The sequence below is a fragment of the Typopeltis vanoorti genome, chromosome 12 (genome assembly GCF_054136105.1).
Source record: "Typopeltis vanoorti isolate ZY-2024b chromosome 12, IOZ_Tvanoo_1.0, whole genome shotgun sequence".
In the NCBI taxonomy this organism is placed as follows: Eukaryota; Metazoa; Arthropoda; class Arachnida; order Uropygi; family Thelyphonidae; genus Typopeltis; species Typopeltis vanoorti.
The window spans coordinates 76,982,562-77,000,553 of NC_143560.1; the positions used below are offsets into that span (position 1 = coordinate 76,982,562).

Sequence of the window (17,992 nt, forward strand, 5' to 3'; positions counted from 1 at the left end):
GAGTTTGCCATAATGAGTCAAATGTGTTCTAAAAATAAGCATTTATTTTGAAAATTTAGGAAGAGATAAATTTTGAAAAGTTTCAGTTTTTCTGAAAACTTGGCAAAACAAAAACAGTAATAATTACAAAAGGGGAAGGAAAACCAATCTGTTACATCTTTATTTCATAGAAACAGAACTTGCAAATCAATTTAATTTTATTAAATAAATAGCCAATCTGTAAATAGATGATGCATACAAATATGAAATTATGCTTCTAAATGGATGGAATGAAAGCTTTTAATTGATATGTATGTAAAACACATTTTCTACATTTTTATTAATTTACATATTAATGAACAATTAGCTCCATGTTTAGTAGTGTACACAACTGGTTCTATATGAAATATTTTAGTGACTAGAATCCTAAATTAATTTCTGTTCTCTAGCTTTTAAAATGGGATGAAAATTCAAGGATAGAACTTAAAATACTTTTCTTCACTGTATCAAATGAACTTGAAGTTAACTACAAAAATCAAGAGAAAATTTAATCAAAATGTAGGAGCTAATGTAGAGAATCACAGCACTTTCGGAAAATTTCAAGCAGTCTCTGTGGCTAACCAGCACATTATATATTACCCTGTTCGGCTAAAAAGGTTCGAATCCTCTGCAGTAATTCTCGTTTCACAGAGTCTGGCACAAGTTCTGAAATACAACAAATAACACAACTGTCAAAACTGAAACAAATTTGATGTTCAATAATGGAAAGATCAAGAAAAATCACTTACATAATGGATATTATCTCTATGAACATATAATAGAGTAAAATTATTTTTACATAAATAATCAATTACAGCAAATTACATGCCATCTGATCTCCTACCAACTGATCTTCTAACAGTCTTGACTGGTTTTGCTTTTGATCTCAAGTGCTGCTGTGATAACCAAAGAGGCTTTTGATTGTGTTTAAAAATAAATAAATATTTATTATCCTTCCTTGAAATTGAAAAAACTGATAATTGCATATATTCATTTTTAAACACAATGTATATAAGGATAAACTTAAAGTTTATCCTTATATACATACTTAACTTGAATTGTAAAGGGATTTATATGTAAGTTTGACAACAGTGAAATTCCATTTTATAAGTGGAGATGGTGAAAACATGAAAAAAATGACAACATTTTTGTTGTGCATAATACAGTATTATTCACAGTGCTAATTGGCATTGGATTGGGCTACTAAAGTGTATTCTCATATCATATAAAACACTTATTTAGGACAATAGTAAAAACGTTTCTTTACAGAGAAGACACGGTTATGTTTCAAGTAAATGAAAAGAATTTAATTTCACTTTATAAAATAGAACTACAAATGACTACCACCTTTGACAAGACATTTAAAATCTGCAGGAGGAAGAAACTGAAGTATTTCACTTAATCAGAAATTATTTATTTTGCAGTTTTTTTTATTTTCATAATAAAATGAATATCGAGTCTCTGTAACTTAATTAGCACTGCCAATGCTATTTGATCGGAAAGACTTGGGTTCAAATTTCATGTTCAATGCAAAGAGCTTTTATATGGGCCTTTCATCAACTGAATGTGAATTAGTTGGTCTCATACACAGGTGACAGGTGAGATATAAACAGATGAATCAGTCAAGCATCCCAAACTTTTGGACGACTTAATAAAATATGGAAGTCAAGAGACACCAAACAAGCAACAAAAGTAAGAATCTATGAAACAATGATCCTCCCAATACCCTTGTATGGAAGTGAATGCTGGAATCTCTAAATGGCAGAATAGAAAAAATTATTAACTACTGAAATGGGTTGGCCAAGAAGATATTACTTGGAGTATCTCTGCTGGATAGACTAAGAAACAAAGACATAAGGAAATGACTAAAACAAGAAATAACAATAATACACAAAATCCAAGAAAGAAGACTGTGATGGTTTGGCCATGTGGCCAGAATGGGAACAGAAAGATTACCATCTAAAACCCTGAATACAACGATGGAAGGTAAAAGATCCAAAGGGCAGCCCAGAATTAGATGGACAGATAAAATAAAATAGGACCTGAAAACCAAATCATAACCAACTAGACAGAACTGTTTGCACTCTCCAGGGATAGACAGAAGTGGAAAGAGTTCATTCACCCTCATCATCATCCACATAGATGATGGAAGAGAGAAGAAAATGATACACAGGTGACAGAAGTTTCACTCTTGTAAACTTTTTTTTTTTTTTAATATCAAATTCAGGTCTTAAAATGACCAAAAGAATATGCAATCAACCAATAATTTACCAAAAATTTGGGAGAGTTGGTCTTAATTTGGGTTATTTGGTTTGAGTTGGTAGTCATTTTAAGACCAACTCAAACCCAATAACCATAAACTTCTTTTCATACAACATTAGATGTAGGATATCAAATTAGTTCTTTGCTGATTCTAACACTAACTGTTAGTGGCTATATGTAGTGACAAAATGTTTATGGTATGAAAATGCTAATTTGAAATCCTGGAAAAGTAATGAACAGAAAATCCCCCCCCCCCCCACTTTTTTTTTTATTTGTTTCTTTCTTGTGAATTTTGGGAGAAGTATACAATGATATTCATCAGAATAAATACTTTCAAAGATATCTAGTGAATTTACTATGATTCCCCCCCCCTCCCCTCATGAACCCTTTATATATATATATATATATATATATATATATATATATATATATATATATATATATATATATATATATATATAAAGGGTTCATGATAAATACCATAAACTACGGGGAGAAATTGCAAGATTTTGTGAATGGTAAACTTGAACATGTACAGTCATTTTTTTTTTCTTCATTTTTTGCCTTTCACATTTAGTATTATTTCAGTAAAAATAATAAATACTGAATAACAATAAAATTTTATTTAAACTATTAGTCTGTGCAATTTTTGTATGGTAGGTATTGATGATCATTTTTATGAATCTTTGCATTGAAAGCATAAATACACTGTAATTCAAATTGTGAATCTAACTGAAGTTCTTAATGACCATAAAGTACTATTACTGTCTTGAATCAAAAAAAGTTCTTTCTAGTGACATACCTAATTACGAACAGTTGATCTTCAAATAAGCTCTCTTTAGTGATGGTTCTCTTTTAAGTAAATTTAAATACTAAATTATAGCATCTCCATAGCAGTCACTAATGTCTGCATGCTTTTGTTGGAAAAACATGGCATCAGCCCCATTTAGGATAAAATGAACATTTACAAGGCTATTCAGTTAGCTAGTCTCATACAGAGGATTTTTCCTCCTGTAAAATGAACACGGTAATGTGTACCAACATTAATGCCCCGTCATTAATGAAGCAAAAGTTGCTTAGCCACGTAACAAGTAAAGCAAAAGAAGATGGAGGAATGGATTCTATACTCTAAATTTGCTTGAGTTATTATGCTCTAAAATTATTTTCAAGGAGCATAGTGCTTTGAAACATGATTCTTACACTACTGCAGGCAACACTAGAAATTTTAAACAAGTAGGAAAGGCTTACTTTTATAAAAAATTTTCAATGCAACAATGGCAATTACATATAAAAGTTAGTGATGGAGAGAAAAGACCTTGAAACCAAAGATAAGCAAGGCATACACAAATATTCTTTACCCTTTTATGTCATTAACATTAATTGTGTATTTCAAAACTGAGGGAATACTGAAGCAACTAAACACTTTAATGTTCACTTAATTATCAAGAAAGCATCAAGTCTGTTGGTGAAGGATAACATAGAAAAAGCATTATGGGGGGAAAAAATGGAAGATAATGAAAGTCTGGCTTCGGCAAAGGTGCCCAGGGAATGGAAGGAAGGTAAGATAGTGCCATTGCATAAGGGTGGTAACAGACTGGAAGTGTCTAATTATAGACCAGTCTGTGTGTCATCAGTAGTTGTTAAGATCTTGGAGAAAGTAGTGAGGGACCGTATACAGCACTGGGCAGATGAGGGTAATGTTATCTGTGAGAGTCAACATGGATTTGTGAAAGGGCGCTCTTATTTTAGCAATATGCTAGCCTTTTATAATAACATTACAAGAACATTAGGTGGGGGAAAGGCATATACTACAATTTTCTTAGACTTAGCAAAGGCATTTGACAGGGTGCCACATGATAAACTGATATTTAAGTTGCAACACATGGGTCTGGATGTCAGACTGGTCAACTGGATTCATGATTGTCTGTCTGATAGGTATCAGAGAATTGTGTATGGTGGAGCAGTTTCAAGGGGACAGAAGGTTACAAGTGGAGTCCCACGGGGCTCAGTACTAGGACCTATATTGTTTAACCTTTATATCAATGACATTGCCAGTGGATTGCAAGGGGATATTCAGTTGTTTGCAGATGATGCGAAGCTGGGAAGGATTATTAGTAATAGTGCAGATGTGGTAGCCCTGCAAGAGGATTTGAATAAGCTAGATAGATGGACAAATGAATGGGGGTGTCAGTTTAATGCAGCAAAATTTAAGGTCTTGAGGTTTGGGAAACATCGATGGGATGCTGCATATTCTATGGGAGGAGTTATACTGGAGGAAGTTGGGGAGACAAGAGATCTGGGGTTGATGATTGATAGAAACCTGAAATTTAGGGGACATATTGCAAAGGTGGTGAAGGTAACACAGAAGATTGCTGCAATTATGAGAAGGACACTGACCTGCAGAGATAAGAGGGTTATCATTCCGTTGTATAAGTCTCTGATCAGACCACACTTGGATTATTGTTCTCAGATTTGGTCCCCAGGATTTGAAGGGGATAAATTAACTGTGGAAAAGATACAAAGACGGATGACAAAGATGGTCTCAGGACTGTACAAGGATAGTTATGAGAATCGGCTGAGAGAATGTGGACTGCAGAGTTTGGTGGATAGAAGAAGGAGAGGTGATATGATTGAGACTTTTAAACTCTTGAGAGGTGGTTACAGGGTCGACACTGGGGAGTTCTTTCACTTGGTTGAACAGCGGGAAGGAGTGATGACAAGAGGCCATCCCTGGAAGTTACGAAAGGAAACTGTGAGCAAGAGGGTGAGGAGTGGTTTCTTTGCATGGAGGGTGGTTGAGCCGTGGAATGCCACCTTTGCCACGAGTTGTCCTAGTCCTGATAGAGTGGTGAGGGCGAGAACAGTCAGTGAGTTTAAGGAGTGGTATGATAGACTTTATGTTCTTAGGAAGGACCTCCCACGATGAGTCTTTTGACTCCATGGAGGCCTGAATAATAATAATAATAATAAACTCTTCTACATCCTGGCCTCAACTAAACAAATCCTTATGCTGCTTTGTACTCTAAATCTGAAAGTCTTGTTGAAAGTTTCACGTTGTTATATTATAAATTAAAGAAACTGAGAAATTATATACTTGATTTAATCCATTATCCAAGTGTAAGCAAACAAAGTTTGTGCCTGAAGTATCTTTCAAGACTGGGGCAACTCATGGCAAAGGTGGTAGTGACTTCACATCACTAGCCTTAGTATCCCATAATGCAAAGCACATCTCCTTGCATACATGTATAATGCTATGCATCATGGAAAGGGTCACTACCCAGACCGGTTTTGACCTTTATTGAGGTCTCATCAGTGGGAGCCAAACCCAGAGATGAGATACCAAGGTGAGAACACCACTGATGAGACCTCAATAAAGGTCAAAACCGGTCTGGATAGTGACTTTTCCCATAATGCATAGCATTATACATGTCTGCAAGGAAATAGTATCCCATGTGCTTTGCAATATGGGATACTAAGGCAAGTGATGTGAAGTCATACCACCTTTGCCACAAGTTGTCCTAGTCCTGAAAGATACTTCAGGCACAAACTTTGTTTGCTTACACTTGGATAATGGATTAAACCAAGTATATAATTTCTTGATATCTTTAATTTATCTGAAAGTCTTGTTGAACTCAGCCAAACCCTTGCAAGCTCACATGGGGAATTGAGCATATAACTGAAATTCTTGTTTTCGACTTAATGATAAAAAAAATTATATACTAAGTTAGTAACCCTGGCTCTTACCATTTAGGAATTTTTGATCGGATATTAGCGCTAAAAATCTTATATATTACAGTACAGGTAACCCTCGTATAATGCAGTACTTATACAACACGGTTTCGATATAGCAGTGTCTATAAATTGTAGCAACCTAATAAAAAAAATTGCAGCCTTTATCTTTTGATATATTTTTCGGCGCACAACATAAAAATCAAATTTTATCTTTGTTAAATTTGCGTCTGCCCGTATCGCACATGTACGTCAATTGTTTACCATATAAAGTGTTTATTGTTGAAATTTATCTTCGATTTCTGCCAGGAAAGCGCATTAAAAGTCATAAGTATTAATCCCAAGCTGAGCACTTTATTTTCTGGTAAGTTACATAATATGTAATGCTTTTTTTATGTAAAAATTTATTTTTATAATAATGGCCATGTAGAGGGCTTTTGCGATATGGTTGGAAACGAAATTCGCGAATTTATTGATGGGGAATAGATTTAAATGAGGAAGAACTCTACAATTAATAGAAGACGTTGAAGCAAACGGAGGGGAAAGTTCTGCCGAAGATTATGATTGTGATGAATCCATTACAGAATTCAGTTTAAAGAAATTAGCAGAAAGATTGGACTTGGCAAGAAAGTTAGGAAGTTATTTTACAGATAATGATCCCTCAATGGAGCGCTCCTGAAAATTCACAAGACAGTTGGATATTTGTTTAGCTCCATTTTATGAACTTAATAAAAAAAATTGCAGCCTATGGTAGGCAAGGTCATATTACTGATTCCTTGATAATTAAACCAGCCGAAGTATGTAATAAGAATTATGCAAATGATGCCCAAGAGATTTCAAGTGATGACGACCTCTGGCCACTCATAAATTAAGAACATCTACAAAATGTTATTTTTGAAGAGGATGATGATTAAAATATTCGCTTTATTTTATTTTGTCTGTGCAATGAAGTTTACGTACAATTTGTCATTTTTATAAGTTTATATCATGTATTTGTTTAATAGTTTATATGTTTTCTTAACTCACATGAATTACATGAATTAAACAAATATTTCTGTTGAATATATCATTGTTGTTTATATAATTAAAAAAAAAAAAACGATTTCGGAACATAACCCTACTTTTTCTATATGATCTGAGTCTCGCATAACGCGATTTATATAATGCGGCATTTCCATGGAACCTAACACCCGTGTTTTATGAAAGTTTATTATTATTCAATAGTCACCATAGAAATGCATTCAATTGTCTTCACATATCCAAGAAGCATTTTTACACTGTGAAGTAAATGAATTCTCCAAAACAATTCTCTCTCTCTCTCTCTCTCTCTCTCTCACACACACACACACACACACACACACACACACACACACACACACACACACAAAAGCATCTTATTTGGGGACATTGCAAATATAAAATGGCACATTTTACAGTTGTTTCACTATAATTAACATTTCCACCTTTCACAAGAAAATACAAATGTCACATTTGGCTTATTTAAAGTGAAAATTGGTCAACTGGTAGAGCCTCTGCAACTAATGGCTCATGCAAAAAGTTAACCAAGTCTGAGCGTGGTTAGTTGGAAGGGGGATCAATCGTTGATGCTGTTGGCACACTCTCCCTCGATGAGTCTTTGGACTCCTTGGAGGTGTCACATAATAATAATAATAAATACTATATGCAAAGTGCTGAAATAAGAACAACTTTCTATCATGCAACCTTCTATTTTCTTATACTGTATTATAACCTATTGATAATAACATTAAAAGCAATTTCTAATTTTACACTAATGTTGGTATTCCCTGGAAAAGAATTAACTATTTTTAGATATACATAAGAAAACTGTACCTTATCTTTCTTACAAGTATCTTGTAAAATTGCATTTACAAGATAATGTGTGGAATAGACATCTCTAACAGCAAAATGAGAACTGTTATTTTTAATCTGTTTTTAGGTATAAAATTTTGCGAGGAAAAAATAGTGCTTTTAGATTTTACCATCAGATTATATTTTAATAAGCTCATTTCGTACATTCGTTATTTTATTCATTACTAAACAGTATGTATACATCTAAAATAGAATAAAGCATTTAAATATGTTCATAAATAACAAAACATTAAACATTAAAATGAAATTATATCTTTCTATGTTTCTGTACAGTAGCAATGTTGAGCTATATTTCTCTATTCACAAACAGGTGTTATAAATTGGCTGTTTTAGTTCCCATACTAAGGGGCCAAGTCATAAAACAACTTTATATATATATATATATATATTTTTTTTTAATTTGTGTGTGTGTGTGTGTGTTAAGTTTTTGCTGTTAATGAAAAAAATTTAAAACTGTTTAGTTGGCCCTCAAACAACGATTTAATATCAAACCAAATTCAAACCAAGGACAGACAACGAAATATGATATAGTTTATCATAAATTACAGCAGTGTAAGAACTGTTAGCTTTCAGAACCCAAGAATCTAACCAAAAACTGTTTAGTCTATAGGCAATCTTGAAATTTTCCATTATCAAAAGAATAATAATTTTTAAACATATGAACTCATAAACAACAATTGCAAAAACTATGTAGTGTCAGAGGTGCTTAAAGGTCAGCTATATAACTGAGAGAAGACCTCCACTTAGCCTTTAAAGGAATGAGAACTGACCAGAGCTTCTGACCTAATGTCCAATCCTCACCATCTCATGGTGTACCCTGTTAGGTATCTATCTTTTTTTTTTTTTTAAATATGTCGAGCCCATACATTAGAGGTTGGTTGATCAACCTACAGTATAGTGAGTTAGGAAAGGAGGAACTTGTTTATGATTTAAAAGACTGCATATTGTATTCCTTGAGAAACACAACAAGGGGAAAACTGTTCCACAATACAACAGTTGCAGTGATGAAGAAGGAGGAAAAGAAACCTGTTCTGTAGGTTTCAAGGTGCACTGTTCAGCAGCTGCTGCACGTGTTCCAATGAGCTCAGTACTAAATGGGGGAATTATTGATGCTATTTCAGATGAACATTTCCCAAGGAAATATTTGTAGAATACACATAGTGCAGAAACCAAACATCTGTGTGAAAGTGGGGGAGTGAGTTGGTAAGAGATAGGTCATTAATAAGTCTAATTGCTCTGCTAGGTATTGAGTCAAGCCTTTTGAGGGAGCTTTTAAAGGTTTTACCCTATGTATTCAATAGCTAGGTGGATTTGCAATTTGTATAAAGTTAACAGCTGTTCAGGGTTTAAGTAACGTCTTTTTCTTTTTTTATGAGAGATAAGAGAAAACTGAGTTTTATTAGCACTGAAGTTGATGAGTTTATCTGAGGCCCATTGGAGAATGGCTTGGAAATCAGAATTGAGGGAGGTGGTGGTTGATGTTCTGTGGGTTAAGTTGAGTTGTGTAGAGTAAGGAGGTTTATCAATGAAAGTGAGGAGTGAAATGGGCTGGATACTGAACGAACGAGGATAAGCTGGCAATTTGATTTAGCTGACCAAATTGTATTCTTATTGGTTTAAACCACAATGTAAAATGTGTTACAACATGACAGAGCTTCATGTCAGCTGGGGAGTCGCTCGGTTAAACAAGGCCCCTGTTGTTTTTGCCAGGGGAACCAGGGTGAACAGCGAAAAGTCAGCTACTGGAACAAATCCTGAAATGCATCCCAACTCAACTGCACCAGAGTTCAAGATCAGTACTATCAACATAAGAAGCCTGAATGTCAAAGAAACAGAACTGGCTGAAGAATTGGATGAGTACCAGATCAACATTATAGGAGTGACTGAAACAAACAAACAAACAAAAAAAAAAAAAAAAAGACAAAAACTGGTGAGATCTTTCTAAGCAATAAATACAAAATGTTATATTCAGGCAATAATAATCAGGGAAAAGAAGTAGTAGTTATAGTTTTCAACACTAAATACGAGGCTAATCTTCTTGAATGGCAGGCAATATCAAGTAGAGTAATGTGGGCAAATATCAGAATGGGGAACTGAACAATGAGACTTATTCATGCCTATGGTCCCACAGAAGGTTTTACTAAGGCAGAGGCAGAGAATTTTTTGAGGCTTTAGAGAAAGCAACTGACATATTGAAAATGGAAAAGTTGGTCCTTGTTGGAGATCTAAATAGTAGAGTAGGAAACGAGTGTGAGACATACAAAAATATTTTGGAAAAATTTGGAGAAAAGAGTAAAGCTAATAATAATGACAAATACCTATTGGATTTCTGCTCAGGACATGGACTAGTTATTACTAACACAATGTTCCAACATAAAAATGTGCACAAATTCACATGGAGAGAAGAGGCTAGGAATAAGAAAGTCTCATTGACTATGTTATTGTTGATAGTGATGTTTTCTCACTGGTGCAGGACACTAGAGTGTACAGAGGATTTTAAACTAGAAGTGATCACCATTTAATCTTGAGCAGGACACAACTGAATTTCATACTGAAAAGAAGAACATGTTAGAAAGTTTTAAAGCGAATAAAAGTTGAGCAGCTCTCAGATGTGAACTGTAGACTAAAATACACAAAGATTATTGAATAAAAAATGAAAGAGTTTGAGAACAGGAATCAAACCTTGGAAATTCAGTGGCAAGCCCTGGAGAAAACATTGATTGATTCAGCCAGAGAGGCATGTGGTGAAGTTGTCTGCAAGGATAGAAGTATCAGAACATTATAGTGGACACAGGAAGCTAAAGAGGCAGTGAAGGAAAAGAAGAAAGCATACTGAAAGTTCCTGGTGAATAAGTCAGCTTGCGCTCTTAGAGAATACAGAGACAAATGTAAAAAAAAAGCTAAACACTGTGTAAAACTAACTAAACAAAAGTCATGGGAAGACTTTGGTAAGAAAATAGAAAATAAATATCAGAAAGGTGGCAAAATATTCTGGAATTAGAGATGATAAAGGTCCATAAAAATTGGAGAAAAAGACATTCTTGCTAAATGAAACAAGCAGTGACAGCACAGTGGTGAAAAAAAAAAAAAACACTCAACAGGCATGCAATCAGGAAAACATATCCATACTTAAAGTAGAAAACGCCATCAAAAGCCTGCAATGTAGAAAGGCAACAGGAGTAGATGATATTCGACCAGAAATGCTCAAGTATGGAGGGTATAAAAGTTCTTACAGTGGCTGCAAAGCTTAGTTCAGAAGGCCTGGACAGAGAAAAGAATTCCATGTGATTTGAGCAGAGCTCTCTCATAGAACCCATATAAAAAGGGAAATAAAACTGAATATGAGAGTTACAGAGGTATTTCTCTACAGAGTGTTCCTGATAAGATTTATGCAAGTATACTTGAGAAACAGTTGAAGATTGTGGAAGGGAAGCTTGGTGAAGAACATCAGGATTCAGGCCAAATAGAGGCTGTCAGCATAAGATTTTACTCTCAACTATTTACAACAGATAGTTGAGAAATCATAGGAACAAAACAAAGATCTGTATTTAAGTTTTGCAGATCTCGAAAAGGCACATGACAAGGTGGAAAGAGAAAAGCTATTCAAAATGCTACAATTACATGGTGTCAATGAGTTGTAAGTCAACAGGTAAAATTGAAATACAGGAAGATAGTTTGATGTTAAATCTGGTGTCAGACAAGGATGTTCTTTATCCCCTCTGTTATTCATTATCTATATGGATCACATTATAAAAGAAAATGGTATTAAACCTGATATCAAAATTGGACATGTTAATCTCAGCTCTTTACTTTATGCATCTAAATGAATCTAGTACAAGTCTACATGATTTCCTGACTAAATTGAATGACTGTGGTTTATAAATTTGGTATGAAAATCAGCAATAACAAGACAAAGACAATGAAAATAGGCAGAAATTTTGAAATTTTCAACTGCTTCATGAATGGAGAACCCATTGAACAAGTAAAACATTTCAGCTACTTAAGCACAATTTTCAGTAAAGATGACGGTAAATTAAATATGGAAATAGACAACAGAATCAAGAAAGCCAGCATGGTAGGAAGTCAAATGAATCAATTTATATGGAATAAGAGAGAAATTAGTCAAAACACTAAATTAGCTGTATAGAAGACAGTGCTCAAACCAATTTTAACTTATGGATCTGAGGGCTGGGTTAGACATAAAACACTTGACCAAAGACTAGAGACCATAGATATGAGAGTTCTGAGAAAGATAGGGGACATGAACAGATGGGATCAATGGCAATATTATAATAAAAACGAGGATATTAGAAAAGAACTTTACATTGTTAGCATCCAGGAATGTGTCAATAGAGTTAATTTCAGGTGGTCTGGTCACTAAAACTGAAGAGGAAGAGGAAAGATAAGCAAAACAAGTGTTCTCTGCCAGGTTGCCAGGAAAAAGACCCAGAGGAAGACCAAAATATAGGTGGATTGATAGAGTAAAAAGTGCCTTAGAAGTAAAAAGAAATATAAGACCTGATAATGTTGGAGTCTTGACAGATAACAGATTGATTTGGAAGAAAATTGTTGATAGGAAGTTATTAATGATGTAAGTTTTTCATGTAGTACTATCATAATATCCTGTACACTCTTTGAGGGAACATGTCAGGAATTTGATGATGTAGTGTCAAGATTTAAGATTTTGGCACTACGTTTCATATTGCATATTTCTTTATATTTACAAAAAAATAGTTCATCATCATCATCATCAAATTCCTGCCATGTACCCTCAAGGGGTGTACAGGATATGACCGTACTACATAAAAAAAATTACATCATTACTAACTTCCTATCTACAATTTTCCTCCAAATCAGTCTGTTTGTCAAGACTACAACATTATCAGATCTTATATTTCTATCGTCTAAGGCACTTTGTACCGTATCAATCCACCTATATCTTGGTCTTCCTCTGGGTCGTTTTCCTGCCAACCTGGCAGAGAACACTTGTTTTGCTAATCTTTCCTCTCCCATTCTATTTAAATGACCATACCATCTGAGATTAGCTCTGCAAACGCATTCCTGGATGCTGACAATGTCAAGTTCTTTCCTAATATCCTCATTTTTAATATGATATTGCCATTGATGCCATCTATTCACGCCTCTAATCTTTCTCAGGACTCTCATATCTGCGGTCTCTAGTCTTTGGTCAAGTGTTTTACTTCTGACCCAGCTCTCAGATCCATAAGTTAAAATTGGTTTGAACATAGTCTTGTATACAGCTAATTTAGTGTTCCGACTAATTTCTTTCTTATTCCATATGAATTTATTCAATTGACTTCCCACTATACCAGCTTTGCTGATTCTGTTGTCTATTTCTATATTTAGTTTGCCATCTTCAGTAAAAATTGTGCCTAAGTAGCTGAAATGTTTTACTTGTTCCACAGGTTCTCCATTCACAACACAGTTGACATTTGCAATGATTCTGCCTATTTTCATTGTCTTTGTCTTTTTATTGCTGACCTTCATACCATATCTATTACAACAGCTATTCAATTTAGTCAGAGAATCTTGCAGACTTGTAGCGGATTTATTTAGAAGTATAACATCATCCGCATAAATCAAAGAGCTGACATTAACATCTCCAATTTTGATATCAGGTTTAATACCACATTCCTTCATAATGTGATCCATATAGATAATGAATAACAGAGGGGATAATGTACATCCTTGTCTCACACCAGATTTAACATTAAACCATCTTCCTGTACTTCCTTCAATTCTAACTGCTGACTCACAACTCAAATAAAGACTAAGTATTGCTTGATATAATGCCCCATTGACACCATATAACTGCAGCATATTGAATAGCTTCTCTCTTGGCACCTTGTCATATGCCTTTTCCAAATCGACAAAACTTAAATACAGATCTTTGTTATATTCCCATGCTTTCTCGACTATTTGTCGTAAAGTGAAGATCTGATCCTAATATCCTCTATTTGGCCTGAATCCAGCTTGTTCTTCACCAAGCTTTTCTTCCACAATTCTTCTCAACCGTTTCTCAAGTATACTTGCATAGATCTTGCCAGGAACACTCAATAGGGAAATACCTCTGTAATTCTCACATTCAGTTTTATTTCCCTTTTTATATATGGGTACTATGAGAGCTCTACTCCTATCATCAGGAATTCGTCCCTCTGTCCAGGCTTTCTGAACTATGCAGTGCAGCCACTGTAAGACTCTTATACCACCATACTTCAGCATTTATGGTCGAATATCATCTACTACTGCTGCCTTTCCACATTTCAAGCCTTTGATGGCTTTTTCTACTTCAAGTATGGATATGTATTCCTGACTGCATGCCTGGTCAGTGTTTTTTATCACTGTGCTGTCATCACTGCTTGCTTCATTTAGCAGTTTTTCAAAGTAATTACTCCATACTTCAAGGATATCTTTTTCTCCTGTTTTCAATTCACCTTTATCATCTCTAATTCCTTTTACAGCACTCTTTCCTCCATTCCTAAGCTTGTTCAACAACCTCCAGAATATTTTGCCACCTTCTTGATATTTATTTTCTATATTCTTGCCAAAGTCCTCCCATGACTTTTATTTAGCTAGTTTTACACACTGTTTAGCTTTCTTACATTTGTCTCTGTATTCTGTAAGAGTAAAAGCTGACTTATTTGCCAGGAACTTTTGATATGCTTTCTTTTTTTCCTTCACTGCCTCTTTAACTTCCTGTGTCCACCAGGGAGTTCTGATTTTTTTATCCTTGCACACAACCTCACCACATGCCTCTCTGGCAGAATCAATCAATGTTTCCTTCAGAGTTTGCCACTGAATCTCCAAGGTTTGATTCCTGTTCTCAAACTCTTTCATTTTCCTTTCGATAATATTTCTGTATTTTAGTCTACAGTTCACATCTGAGAGCTGCTCAACTTTTATTCGCTTTAAAACTTTCTTACATGTTATTCTTTTCAATATGAAATTCAATTTTATCCTGCTCAAGACTAAATAGTGATCACTTCCAATTTCAAATCCTTTGTACACTCTGGTGTCCTGCACCAGGGAGAAAACATCACTATCAACAATAACATAGTCAATGAGACTTTTCTTATTCCTAGCCTCTTCTCTCCATGTGAATTTGTGCACATTTTTATGTTGGAACATAGTGTTAGTAATAACCAGTCTATGTCCTGAGCAGAAATCCAACAGATATTTGCCATTATTATTAGCTTTGCTCTTTTCTCCAAATTTTCCCAAAATATTTTTGCATGTCTCACAATCATTTCCTACTCTGCTATTTAGATCCCCAACAAGGACCAACTTTTCCTTTTTCATTGTGTCAGTTGCTTTTTCTAAAGCCTCAAAAAATTCCTCCACTTCTACCTTAGTAGAACCTTCTGTGGGACCATACGCACAAATAAGTCTCATTGTCCAGTTCCCCATTCTCATATTTGCCCACATTACTCTACTTGAGACTGACTGCCATTCAAGAAGATTAGCCTCGTATTTTGTGTTGAATACTATGGCTACTCCTTCTTTTCCTTGATTGTCATTGCCTGAATATAACATTTTGTATTTATTGCTCAGAAAGATCTCACCAGTTTTGGTCTTTTTTGTTTCAGTCACCCCTATTATTTCGATCTGGTACTTATCTAATTCCTCCGCTAGCTCCATTTCTTTGCCATTCAGGCTTCTTACGTTGATAGTACCGATCTTTAACTCTGGTGATGTTGAGTTGGGGTTTGTTTTCAGATTTGTTCCAGTAGCTGACTTTTCGCTGTTCACCTTGGTTCCCTGGCGAAAACAACGGGGGCCTTGTTTAACCGGGCGACGCCCCAGCCGGCATGAAATTTTGTCATGTTGTACCATCATTTTTTATTTTGGTTTAACCAATAAGAATACAATTTGGTCGGCTAAATCCCAAATTGCCAGCCCATCCTCGTTCGTTCAGTATCAAAGTAGATACCCAACAGGGTGCACCACGAGAAGGTGAGGATTGGACATTAGGTCAGAAGCCCTGGTCGGTTCTCCGCATTCCTTTAAAGGCTATGTGGAGGTCTCCTCTCAGTTATACAGCTTTGACCCTTAAGCACCCCAAAAAAATAGTTATGCTAGCTTTATTATAATTCAATATTATCAACTTAAAACTATTTAACATCATTAAATTAAAATTATATTAAATTGTAATAATATAATATTTGAAAAAAAATAATAATTGGTACTACAGATTACCTTATAACCCAATTCTATATTGTAAACAACTTTCATCTTCTGATGATAACCAGTAAACTAACCCACTAACTCCCAGTAAACAGAAGAAAGTGTGAAGTTTCATCTCCAAAGTAGAGCCTCTGGTTTCTCTCTTTCCCCTTCGCATATGCAGTGATGGTGATAACTTGATGGACATGCTCAAACTGTCCATAATTAACTGAGGAGTCAGCACATCCTCCACTTAAGGGTACAGTAGCAGTAGAATTAATTTCCCACCTGCAAGGGAAACTAATCCTACTACTTTTATAACCAGAGTATCACTTATCAGCAACACTGTGGTTATAAAAAATCTCTCCTAAAAACCAACAAAAAAAATTCTTGTACTGTCCAATTACCAAAGCAGTGAGCTAATCTTCCTCAGAGACATCATAATTCAAAGTGGCTTCCATTCTCTAACTTCATTAAACAGGAACCATAATTGCTGTCAGTAATAATCTAACACAAACCATGTAATACCTAAAAGAATACCACACATAATTTTTGTCATTCACCTAATCACTCTTAACCAGCTCTTCTCCAATCATAACATCAGCCATGTTTCTTCTTTTAAAGGTCAACTTTCTCCCAGCTGATCTTAGCCTTATATATATAGAAAGTATTTTACCTTGGGTTTAATAAATGTTAAAGATACCAAGCTATTTTAAACCTGGTTTTAATCCATTTCCCAAGTAAGCAAACAGACAAGTAAGTCTAGTTTGCATCTGCAAGTATTGCAAGTCTAGGTGACCCTACATGTAATGCAAGTCAAGGCAAATCGTGGTAAAGGTGGATAAGCTCTGATCACTATTCTTAATATTTACCCTTAATGCAAAGCACATCTCCTGGAGGAGATGTATGATGCTAGGCATTAAAGGCAAGGGGCCACTACCCAGACCCATGGTAACTTGTTCTCGTAAAATACTTATAAGCTCTGTATTACTAAAATCTTGGTATTTCTAGCCTTGCTCCCACTGATGAGACCTCAATAAAGGTCGAAACCAGTCTGGGTAGTGGCCCCTTGCCTTTAATACATAGCATCATACATCTCCTTCAGGAGATGTGCTTTGCATTAAGGGTAAATATTAAGAATAGTGATCAGAGCTTATCCACCTTTACCACGAGTTGCCTTGACTTGCACTACGTGTGGGGTCACCTAGACTTGCAATACTTGCAGGCACAAACTTGACTTATTTGTCTGTTTGCTTACTTGGGAAATGGAGTAAAACCAAGTTTAAAATAGCTTGGTATCTTTAACATACATACATACATACATACATACACACACACATATATATATATATATATATATATATATATATGGAAGGACTACAACAGTAACAACTGGGATGATCTTTGCAATATTTATGCCTGTTTTCTATGGTATGATTATTATTTCTGTTCTTCAGATCCAAGCACCTGTTTCAATCAGATTATTGAAATGATTACTGGCTGGAATGAAGGCTTTTAGTCTTCTCTTCTCAAAACACCCCAAACTATATCAAAGCCTTAATTATCCAATGGCACAGGTTTTAGTTTAATAAATTTGTTGTCTATAGGCGTATGAAAAGTGCTTTAACAGGTCAATGAATATCATGACCATAAATTTTCCCATGGAATCTCTGGTTATTAAAAAAGAACCATAATCCATAAATACAAAGCAACACCAGGCATGCTCTGATCTAGAAAAAACCAAGGACATGTTATCATTTCTCTAATATCCATGAAAGGGATGCTTATTATTATTATTACCTGAGACCTCCAAGGGAGTCAAGGACTCATTGAGGAAGGCCAGTATAATGAATCACTGAATACATCCACAGAAACCAGCTGTCATACCTTCCCTTAAATTCATTCACAC

General features: G+C 34.9%; 1 protein-coding gene across 1 annotated transcript in view; it reads right to left on the reverse strand.

The window, feature by feature from the left end:
* Window positions 1-263: 263 nt before the first annotated feature.
* The window catches only part of LOC150100905 (transcription and mRNA export factor ENY2-like), a 56,881-nt gene continuing 39,152 nt past the window's right edge, over window positions 264-17,992 (reverse strand). Inside the window, exon 5 of the mRNA XM_090401767.1 lies at window positions 264-684. Within this exon, the coding sequence (XP_090257893.1) occupies window positions 608-684 (77 nt within the window). The 3' untranslated portion in view covers window positions 264-607. The remainder of the gene's footprint in view (window positions 685-17,992) is intronic.